We start from the raw sequence: 11,637 nt of genomic DNA, 5'->3' as shown, positions 1-11,637 counted from the left end.
CTTAGGAATACTAGACGAAAGGTATGGTTCTGAACGTTTTCAAGTTGTGTCCAGTAAGCAAGTAAGATAAGTAGAAGATTGAAGTAATCAAACATGAACAACGTAAAAGCGGACACTAGCTTTTGGTGACACAAACTGACAGGAATGATCGGAGGTGACTGATTCTACTAAGTTTAGGGACTTAAATGAACTTGCAGACTGTGAGATTCATGAAACAATAATGTGTGAATGATAACATGAAGATTCCCGAATGTCTGGGAGAGACAGCTGCTCACTCCAGACAAAGTAAAAGTAGTAGAGGATGGCACACATTTCAGTCATTGACCGAGGCTGTTGTCATCATTAATTTTCAGTCTTTTGATGAACAACCAGACCTTTACAGTCTGTTGTATGCTGTGTGGTGATAGACCTGCTGGAGTGTAACAACATCATACACTTGATACCGCATGCGCAAGTGGCTGGACGCACACAATAAATAAAAGAGGACCAAGAACAGAACCTTGGGCACCCCGTCCCTTAGAGTAAAAACAAAGATGTGGTGCCTTCATTTATCACAGACTCGGTGCGGTCTGTCAGGTAGGACCAGATCAGCTCAAAACAACAGTAGAGAGACTGAAAGTGACAAGAAAACATTGAAGAAGGATGTCGTGGTCAAATGTTTCAAAAGCAGACGACACATCGAGTAATGATGTGTGATCCCTGATGCAAGGAGAAAGCCAGTTACTACTCGTAGTAACAACGTCTCGGTCCAATGACTGTCACGATAGTCTGAAATGGTTCAAGTATATGAATCTAGAAAAGAGTTTAAATAACATAATACACAAACTTTTAAAATTCATTTGGGGAGAAAAAGGTTAGAAACAAGATGATAGATTTTGAGATTAAGATTTTCTGTAGAAGTGGGTGGAGGAGTCGACACCATGCATCAGCAAGGAGGGTGTAGGGCCAGTCGGAGTCGTTGATGGTGCGAGTGATAACTGGAATCAACCAGTCAAGGCACTCATCTCGGAGGTGGGTCAAGGAAGCAGGATTACTTTGATGTCTTTGTGATGATCTCTTGACCTGAGACTTGGTGACAATCGCAAACTCCATGAAAAGCGACCAGGAGAAAATACCAAGAGTCACGAGACTACTGGTCCAGCCATACATTGATGGCTTTTTTTTTCAAGAAAGTATTTGCAGAACATATCAAGCAACTGTTCCAGGAATATTTTATTAAACAGAGTACAGATATCCTTGTACATGCCTGACATCTGACCCACAATACTAAACAAATCCTCGCTCGACGTGTTTCATTTAGTCTGTCGTAGTTATACTCAGCTTGGGATCTCGGTGATTTTCAGAAAAGTTTCTGGACCAGTCTTTGTCCACCGGGTTCAGCGCCTTGACGCATGCGCTCTCTCTTTCTTTATCACGCAACAAAGAGAACCGTGAAAACAATTAAAAACAGTGATATTTCACGAAAAAGTAGTTAGCGGAGAACAAGCAACTCAGCCTGCCAAGCACAGCCTCGTATCCACGAAAAAAGTATTTACAAAGCTGCAGAGACCAGACAAGAAAACGATCTTCAATGAAATGGAAATTCAGCAGTCAGAGAGTAAAGCTAACGGTTTTAATGGTGCGAGAGCTCATGTTCCTTGGTGGTGTGTCTCAATGGTAAGTTGTGTGACTTATTTATGTCTGTGAAGGATGGGGATATATTTCCTTTAGCATCATCGTTCCTCATTGATATAAGCAAATATTACAGAATCAGACACTTCCCCTTTGTCAAGATTTCTAGGTCGAAATGACGGAAGCGTGACCATCAAGACAGAAACGGTTAACTCAGAAACCTCAAATATCTACATCACTCAAACAAAGTAGAGAATTTAGTTAAAGATTACCGACCCTCTGAAGGATAAAAGGAAGGAATGTCAGCTTGGCTGTAGACTATCTTAAGACCATTGTCAACCGGTGAATTTATTAGGCAGGCTATTTGACAGACTACACTGACAGGCATTTTTTCAAACATATTCATATATTTAACATTTTTCGTAGTAGGTATTTGTTTAGTAACCATGTTCGCCATGTACGTGGTCAAACTTTCATTCATTTGGTTAAGAAGGGTTAAATGGATCTGAAGGAAGGGAGAATGCATCCATGATGTAATAAAAGTGCCTGAATTTATCTTAAGATAATTTAGCTTCCTGGAAATCCTATTCCACACTGAGGAATGTCAAGCTATATCTCATGTCCCTGCTAATGTATTTTCAGTCCTCGTCACTCGAGAAAATAGACAGCTAGGTTAATATTTACAGCTTTTAGTGAAAGACGCCATTGCTGGACTGCATGTCCAAATATCACTAAAGACCTCTACTTAAAATCAAGCGGTTGAGCTTTCAGCAGAACTAAAAAACTTCACAAGGGCAGAAAATACTTCTTCCATGCACAGCACAATTAATTTGTGGAGTATTCATGGCCGAGTTATCAATTAAACAAAAAACTTGCCGTATACACACGATCTCCAGGTGTAGTGACATGCTGGGCGCCATCGAGAAGACCTCTGATGTGTCCATTAGACTGCATCGCTGGAGAGAAGTGGAACACAAACCCGCTGTGGCCGATAGAACATCAACGATAACAAGACAGTAATTTGTGTGCACGAAAGAATCAGATCACAAATTTTATGTTAAATGGGCGCACTCATAAAATGGTGGAGAGAGAAGTTTATGTAAGAAGCATTCCTGCTGACAACACACCATGAACTTGTAAACAGCGCGTTAAACATTGACCACACAATAAACTGTCTTTCTTGGTTGATTCTCAGAAGCAATGGCAGCACAAATCGCACACTATTTTGACCAAAATACAGATTAAAAAAAAAAGAATTTGTTTCAAACTTGTTCGTCTCACATAAGACCTGCACACAATCTTTCATCTTGTCTAATGATAAACAAGATGAACACTTGTAAAACGGTTGAGAAACAATTGTTAGACGCGCACCCTGTCATTTTAGTTAGGATGAACACTTGCCAGACACGCAATGGGTCATCGTTTATAGGATGAACACAAACATCTATGCCATTTCATTGACGATGAACACTTGTCAGAATTGTGTATGATGTCATCTGATACAGACTGAACATTCCAATGCTCGCAAAATATCAACTTAGGACGAACACATGTCAGTCACACACACTATTCCATCTTGTTTAGGATGATCACTTGTCAGAAACTCATTGTTTCAATGTTGTTCTCGACAGTAAACCTTTCACAAATATCGCACAGTCTGTTAATAGCAAACTTTTTGTATACATGGCTGAATGAAAGGTTTTAATGGTACAAAGCTTTGTGAATTGAGAGCTTTTATTTTTAAAAATAAAATGTCGAAGGACATATAAGTCCTCAAGTGAATATCAGCAGAAATAAAATTAAAAATATTTATAAAGAATCCAAACAATGTGGTGCAGAGGATGTGAGCACACTAAACACCATCAACAGCAGTATGAATGACTTCAAGGAAGATTAGCAATATCGAATTAATCATTACAAAACATCGCCAAAATTATCAGAGATGATGACTGTAATATTTTGTGCTCTCGAGCATAACACAAGCGCTGGTTCATCAAAGAAAAAAATTCATCAAGGAAATCATGCGAGAAATTAGTGAGTTCCTTTTCCCCCACCACACAAATGTTTGAAGCTCAAACCTCCCGAACCACACAGTCTGAAAAGGCACACACATGTCGAGAGGTAAATGTGATGAATAGTCCAAGAATGTTGACGATGTTGTGACTTCAATACACTGCAGAATCTTTCGTCGACGAGTCCTGTAATAATTAGTATTAATAGCAGTCACTTTACACGATCCATTCCACAAACAAAAATGTTTGAAGGTTTCGTACAGGGTGATGATAATGAGATCGCACATCTCACATAGTCCTCTAAAAGACCATGTCAAAGAACTGGACAGTTCTTTCTTCCAGAATACTTTGGCACACAACAGCACAGCTGGACAGACCTGACAGACTGCTCTACCCTTGCCAATTTGTTTATTTATTCAGGTTTAAGTAAGAGATAAGGTGAGTTATCCAATTAAGTCGCTGTTTTTCTTGATATCATGTGAAAAACCAAACCCTTACTTGTTTGAGGTAAAACCACTGTTTTAATATATCTTGCCTTGCCCTCTACCCTTAAAAGGAAATAGTATAAATATAGGAATTCATTATGCTTCTGTTTTGTTTATGAAAGAAGATAATGTGGATTTAATAAAAACGATGGTTATGAAGATTTTGACAGCTAAAGAGATACCACCCAGTCACTTTAGCAATAACAGTTAAACTTTGAATGTTTATGCTCGACGAGTTCTTCCAGTTCTATAACAACCTGCTGTACAATAACATCAGCGATGACGAAAGATGGATGAACGATGAACATAAGTAAGCTAATGATGACAAGGTGTCTTATTTCTCACAGGATGTGTTCCTTCACACTGAGATCAACACTATTAATGAATTCCCTAACAGTTTTAGACAGATGCCTTACTTCTCATTTATATCTCATCATGTTTCAAGGAATGCACACAAAGCAGTTATATTTAAAAGTGAAGAACCGTGTTTTTTGAGAACACATTTTCCACAAGAATTCTATGCTATGCAATGCAAACAAAGTTTATAAAGTTTCAGAGAAGTAATAGGCATTAGCTGCAAGATTAGTAAGCAAATTCAGTTTTACAACCAAGTGCCTTCTTATAGAAAGTAAACAATAATTTAAACACTAGTTCAGCATCCTAGAAGACATTTGCAAACTTAAAGTGATATTCATAGTATTTTTTTCAAAAGTTACTGATCCCTAATTTTTGAAGGATATATGAATCTCTATCTTGAAACACTGAAATAATTTCCGATGTATTACCAGAAGCTTTGAAAACTACTAAAGACATGCTGAGGCTGGTGATTTCCCTGGGTGATGCTACTGAGATATCCCATGCCAATGATGGGAGTGGGATGTGGGAAGTGTTTGACAATTTGACGAACTGCATGAATTCGACTCTGGAAGTAGCACTAAGGAAATACGATTCCCAAAACAATCCCATTATAGTTCCAGAAAATTTCTGGTCTTGAATGTTCTCTGTTCTATTATAAATTGATGACGGGAAATGATTAAGCACCAGGTCAATAGGAGTTTAGGAAAGGTTGGTCTAGAGTAGCATTAGGGCATGACAATATGGTTTCATAGAAAATGTGTTAAGTTGTCTGCATTAAATTTGGGAAATTTTGTACAAAAGGAGTATTTTAAAAGGATGACTAATTTATTAATGTGATTAAAATAAGTAGGGATGAGTTAGACCCTACTTTTGAAGATTCCAATTTTGTGTCCTTTACAATAAGAAGTTTTTTCTGCACGATCCTGTCTTAGTTTGCCAACACCCACTTAGAGGTCCTTCGACATGTCAACGCCCTATCTCCATCATTAATGTACAAGTCGTGTCCTGATGGTCAGTCAGGCCTTAAGTAAAGACGCATGTATTAACACTTCCTTTACAAAAAAAAAAAAAAAATACTTTAGAAATGTCCTTCTTAACCAAATGTCGATCAAAGTTTGACTAAGTTGGACAAAAGTCGCGTGTGAAGGCCACAGGAGGGCAATAGTTTTGGGACAAGAGTTTGAAACTTTGAGACTTTGCAAAAAAATGTTTGCCAACACATGGCCTAACCCTGACTCCTTAGGAACTTCATCCTGTTAAGAATAGGACTATGAAGAATGGATTAATAATAAAATTTTGAGGCTGGTGTGCGTTGGTCTGTGCGTTACCGGTTAGGTTAACGGCCAAACAGATCTTTTACAAAAAGAAAACTGTTGTTAATCATCTCTAAAATGTAACAAATTAGCTAATTGAAGGTTACTATTTATTGAAATTTTTTAACGGAATATAATAGTTCTGAGAAAACGCTTTTGTATTCTCCATGGAAATAAGCTCAATTTATCTGTTTTTAACCGAGTAAGACATAATTTCTTATTTTTCTTATGCGTATAAACGATAATAAAATAATATCTATCCTCTTTAACTTAGGTAAAGGATTCTACAAAAAAAAACAACAAAAAAAAACAACAACAACAACAACAACAAAAAAGAACAAAAACAGCAGAATATGCACTCTTTCTCTCCATTTACCTCCATTTCTGGCCATGTTCACGAATATAGTCTCGGTTTACACACAAAACAGTTAGTTCCCCTCTGGAAAACCCTCTTCAACTCCTTTCGGAAGGCATGGTTCATGAACGCGTAGATGACAGGGTTTGCAACGTTGTAGACGAAGTAGCAGTAGAAGACGATGACCTTGTAATCCACCAGCTGTACGGCCATGAGCCACGACGGCAGGAAGGCGATGATGAACACGAGGGTCACAACAAACAGCATGGCCGCCGTCCGGATGTTGGCCAGGAAGTTAAAGTCTCTACGTTCTTTGTTGGCCTTCTTCTCCGAGCTGTTGAGCGACTGAGTCTCGTTCACTCCTCCATTTTCCGTCCCGTTCTTGGAGCGAAGCTCGATGTCCTCCACCTCCGTGGTTAGGGTGGGTGCCGACCTCGAGGGCTTTACCCGAGCGCTGCCGTCGACGCCATTCTCGGCGCTGCACGACGGAGCGATAGATGAGAGCGTAGATGATGCAGACGGCGATGAGAGAGAGGAGATAGAACGAAGCGAAGACCTTCTGATAGGAGTGCAGGAACTCGCTGGTGAGAAGCACGAACACCACGTTACACGTGCCTGTGAACACCAGCTCGAGACGCACATTCTCCGACACGTTGTCGGCGTTCGTCCACTCTCGTAGAGTCTCGGGTGTGCTCTCGTTTCCAGAAAGCTCCAGCGCGTTTCGCCAGAGCTCGGCTCCACCGACGACGGCGGAGCCCCGGCGACGTTTAACTCCTCCCCAGTGACGTTGACGTAGTTATACGTGCTGTGTCCCATGGCCGTGATAGTCCCCAGCACGAAGGCGAACACGCACAGTAGGAAGACCGTGACCCGCGCTCGGCACGGGGTGACGGCGTGCAGGAACGGGTGGCAGATGCTGAAGTACGGTCGACGGCGATGGCCACCATGATGAAGGCCGCCAAGGGAACGTTGCACGTGATGAGGAATTGGTACAGTTTGCACACGAAGTCGAAGTAGAAGTAGCTGTCCGCGGCAACGTTGACCACCGTCAGTGGGATGAAAGAGGCAAGTGATGAAATCCGTGCCCGCCAGAGCCAGGATGAAAATGGTGGACGTCACCTTGTTGCCCTTACTAGAGAAGACGTACAGCACCAATCCATTGCCGCACGTGCCGAAGACGCTGAGCACTGACAGGATGCAGACGACCGCCAGCTTCTCCTCCTGGGTCGGATCCCCTTGTTTGGCGTTTGGGTTAGACGTGTTGGCGGCCTCCGAGACCGACATAGTCCTCCCCTCTTCTGAGAACGTGACGTGTTAGTGCTTTCGTACAGAATGACCTCACATGGGTCTCGTTTGGCGCCGGTTTAAACCCTCGCGTTAGCTCGGAGATTACTCAGCAAGGACTTCATTGCAGAAGAAGGGCGTGCCTGACTGCGTGGTTTATTTGAGGCAAAGAGAAGGAAGCTTCTGGTAGCCGGGTCTTCAAGCTCTGCAACGGACGTTGGGGCAACTGTTAATTTGAAACTTAACAGATTCATACAGACACACGGTTTAAATTGTCATTAATATTGATATTCTTGTCGTCCATTCGTCATCATTGTCCGACGTGATATAACAATCTCTTACCCAAACATAACATTAATAAACGCTCATCTCCTTGCGAGAAGACCTTAGCTGATGCCATTAACATATTTTCCTTCAAATTTTTATTCATGAAGACCTTTTGACAAACTACATAGTGAGATCTGAAAATAACTTGTGACCATTTCCCCTTTTTAGGGACCAGTAAATGTTTCTAAATGGTGTATACTTGTGTACATATGCACATCTGTATGTTCGTGTATGTGTCTATATCTATACTGAGTCCATGAAGCCATCTGCTATGTTCCAAACTCCAATGGTGGTGAATGTCACGGATTCAAAGCATTTTTCGTCAGTGCCTTTCAACCTTAACCCCAACCGAGCGCCTGCTGTACCAGAGAAAGTGAATTCCAGCAGGAGGAGCGATCTGGTCCTCCACCTTTAATGTATCGTGTCTAAGCCACGTTGGCGGTGTTTCAGATTATCGTTTCTAAGACCACTTGGCCAGCAGACCTTTACCTTCGACCTTTAAATATTTTATACTCTCTGTGTGCCTGCGTGCCAGCGCTCCGGAGTGCGTGCGTGTGTCTATTTTTGCGAAAGAGAGAGGAGAGAGAGTAAACTTAATCAGTGTTTGATTGTTTTTCTTCCTTTTTCAAACAACTCCCCGGTAACATCGTAATCCGGATCTCAAAATAAGTTCTTGGTCCTGAAATGTACTCACGAGCGAACGCACGCAAGCGAACACAAACAAACAAATGCACAAACACTCACACGCATGCACGCACAAGAATAAAAAAAACGGATAAGAGCCTTGAATAGCAATAATACAAATACTGATGAATTTACAACCTACTAAAGGAGTCCTTAGTTTTCGTTATGGTTTCTTGTCCACTGGCGTCCTATGTAAGTTTCCATATCAGTACACAAACCAAAAAAAATCCTTGTTGACAAATCAGCTAGTAATTACAATTTAGAAAAATGAAACCTGATTATGTATATGCCATTGTATAAATGTAAATACATACATATAATTCACTGACTTGAAATGCATACAAAGAAATTTAATGGCTGACACCTCGAACTATTTATAATTTATCGGTCACTTAATTTTCATGCTATAAAACATTTGTACCTTGGCTTCGCCAGACAAAGACACATGTTCTAAAGAACATTTCTAGAACCACTCCCCTAACATCAACTGTCAGTCTAGGGTGAAAAATCAACATGCAAACTGAACACGTTCATCTCAGACACCACAAGAACACTTCTTCCGAGATTGCTATTTCCGAGTCTAGCGGATGGCCTAGAAAACATCTTCCTTGTCCTCCAAATGGCGGAGACATTAATTGCTTGTTGAGACACAGCATAACTGTTTCTTGACAGTCCTGTCAACTGTATTGAAGCCAAATATCATATCTGTCTTTAGTATTTCACAGTCTGTGTGATAGTATGACTGTTGTCAATACTGGCACCGTAGGATGTCTTTTACTCGCGACTAGTTGTATGAGGGCTGGACCATCCTATCTCCCTCGCTGGCTGACCTTTACCAGCTTTGTAAATAGGTCAGGTACTCATTTTATGAATGGGTCAACCGAGGTATACTAGTGTCAATCTGGTTAGTATGTTCCCCAAAGGCAAACAGGCCAAAGTCATGATTCCAAAATACAACACACAAAATAGTCTTTTTTCTTAAAAAAGAAAAAGCTTGCTTTTGATTGGTGGATCCTTAGCTGTGTGCGTTGTTTATTCAAGAAGAACATTAAAAAAAACAAGATTTGATTTTTTAAGGCTTATTTTACACATCTTTGTGTTAGCAAAATTAAGGGATTTGCCTATCGGACGCCAGTGTTAATCTGATGGCTAAGGGTCTAATCTCAGGCGGGAGGGATGGTGCGTAGATAGGAAGGCTTCCATATTGATTCTTCTAACGACAGCTGAAGATCCTTCTTTTGATAGACGTCTGCAACACTTCCTGTTGTTAGAATCGAAAATTCTTTATTTGTCATATTTAGTTTAAAAACATGATGCTATAGGAGGAAACGTACTTGGCTAGTGGTCTCCCTCTTTCTCTGAATCATCTTCCTTCAGTGAGTGACGTAAGTGTGGTGTGAGTAGTTGAGTGAGTGAGTGTTTGGACACGTGGGTGCGTGTTTCGATCTGAGTCCGTGCCTGCGTGTGTCTCATGGTGCGCGCAAGTGTTTGTGTGTCTGCGTGTGTGATAGTAATTAGTCCACAAGGATGAGTTTACAATGCATATTCTTGCATTTCATCTTGCAGTTATACACCTTTCTCTATTTTTCTTAGTCATACTCATACACTCACCCAAACACATACACACACAGAGCAGTGACACGCAGTGACCGAGGTTAAAGACCAACTTTAAGTACGAGGGCTAAATGCACGTCGCGCGGGTAACTGATATTCTCCCGTCACGAGGTTAAGCGCACGTGAGTATGTCTATCGTCGCAGACATCACGTGCCGCCAAGATGGCCACCTCTTTTCCAATATTTTCTACCCCTCGTCCGCAAACGAAAACCCTGTCGTTCCCCTCCCTTCTCCTCCTCATTACCCTTCATAGTCACCGCCAACCTCTCACGATTCATTCCCATCTCCCTCCGTGGATACCCTTTTGTCGACTGCCCCTTGTAGACACCTCGTCATTTCGTCAACAGATACCAACGATTTCTCTCTAAAAGAAATATCTGAGAAAGAATCGAGCCTATGCATACCGGAAGTGACGTATACCCAATACTGGATCAGGCTGATGGCGGCGAGAGCCATCAAAGGATACGACGAGTGACGTCTGACAAGTATCAAATCAGTCTGCAGACGATACCAGTGTTGAAAATTGAATTTAGGTGCCAGTACATGTTCTTTCTCTTTCGGCGACAAGTCAACTCTGTTCACTGTTTAGTTGAGAAACTTCCTATTCGATTTCCTCTCTGTCCTCGGGAGTGTGCATGAAGCTTTTAATCTTGTTACGCCTCGCACTGGTTTTACCTGTTTTGTCTGTCTGTTTGTCTGTCTTTCAATCTGTCTTTCTGGTTTCTGATATGCTTGTGTATATCCTTGAATATGTTTATCTGTGATAGCTTCAAAGATTGTTCTTTATTGAGAATAAAAAGCAGAAAAACATCAACATTTTCAAAATGTGCTGAATAAGATATATATGCTTGTGTTACTATATAAAATGATGAAATGAGAGAGAAAGGAAGAGAATAATTGTGACTTAGGAAAAAGGAATTCGTTGCAGAAATGCATGAAATCAGCTTTTCCTGGTGTACTACCTTTTTATCTGCTGAAAAGCTACAACTGTCACAGGGCCATAAGTGTACGCCTGAAGACATATATTTTTCAAAGAGAGTACTAAACGCACGAGAAGAGATACCGAATAGGATTAACTTGCCGTCTGCGATCCTACAGGAAGCACTATGGCTTAGCCAATCAGTACCAGAAAGCAAAGAATGGTCATCCTCTGGACCCTGAGAGCACGAGTTGCCTCTCTTGAGAGTTGCTTCCAGCCCTGGACAAGACCTACGTGATTGGATCAAACACGCCCAGTTCTCGGGGCATGGGATGACAGTAGTTGTCCTTGTTAATGAAAACCACTGGGAGACAGCAAGATTCTGGAATGGCAGGGAGCTGACCGCTGTTTCGTCGGCTTATCGGGAGCTCAGAGACGCCATGGCAGCTCGCACGTGTCCAGTTTTTAAGGTCTCTCCCCTCTGAGCTGGTGGCTCTGCGGACTCATGTTTCCTGCACGGTCTAGACAAATTAGTATCCAGAAGCGCTGCTTGGAAAATGAAAAGAGATCAGGGGTCTGCAATTCTCTGTATTGCTATTTTTTTTTTTTTTTTTGGCGAACACCCCTCCTTACAAAATTTACATTTTTGTGACCTCAGAGACATGTCACTGTGAA

At 41.3% G+C, this 11,637-nt stretch overlaps 1 protein-coding gene across 4 annotated transcripts in view; it reads right to left on the bottom strand.

The window, feature by feature from the left end:
* Positions 1-358: 358 nt before the first annotated feature.
* The window catches only part of LOC112557727, an 80,233-nt gene continuing 68,954 nt past the window's right edge, over positions 359-11,637 (bottom strand). For all 4 annotated transcript variants that reach the window (XM_025227733.1, XM_025227735.1, XM_025227732.1 and 1 more), the window contains exon 3: positions 359-7,622. In XM_025227733.1, the coding sequence (XP_025083518.1) occupies positions 6,173-7,417 (1,245 nt within the window). In that variant the 5' untranslated portion in view covers positions 7,418-7,622 and the 3' untranslated portion in view covers positions 359-6,172. The remainder of the gene's footprint in view (positions 7,623-11,637) is intronic.

Source organism: Pomacea canaliculata, linkage group LG2 (assembly GCF_003073045.1).
Source record: "Pomacea canaliculata isolate SZHN2017 linkage group LG2, ASM307304v1, whole genome shotgun sequence".
In the NCBI taxonomy this organism is placed as follows: Eukaryota; Metazoa; Mollusca; class Gastropoda; order Architaenioglossa; family Ampullariidae; genus Pomacea; species Pomacea canaliculata.
The sequence above is the reverse complement of the archived record's forward strand: the minus strand, read 5'-3'. Positions and strand labels throughout refer to the sequence as shown.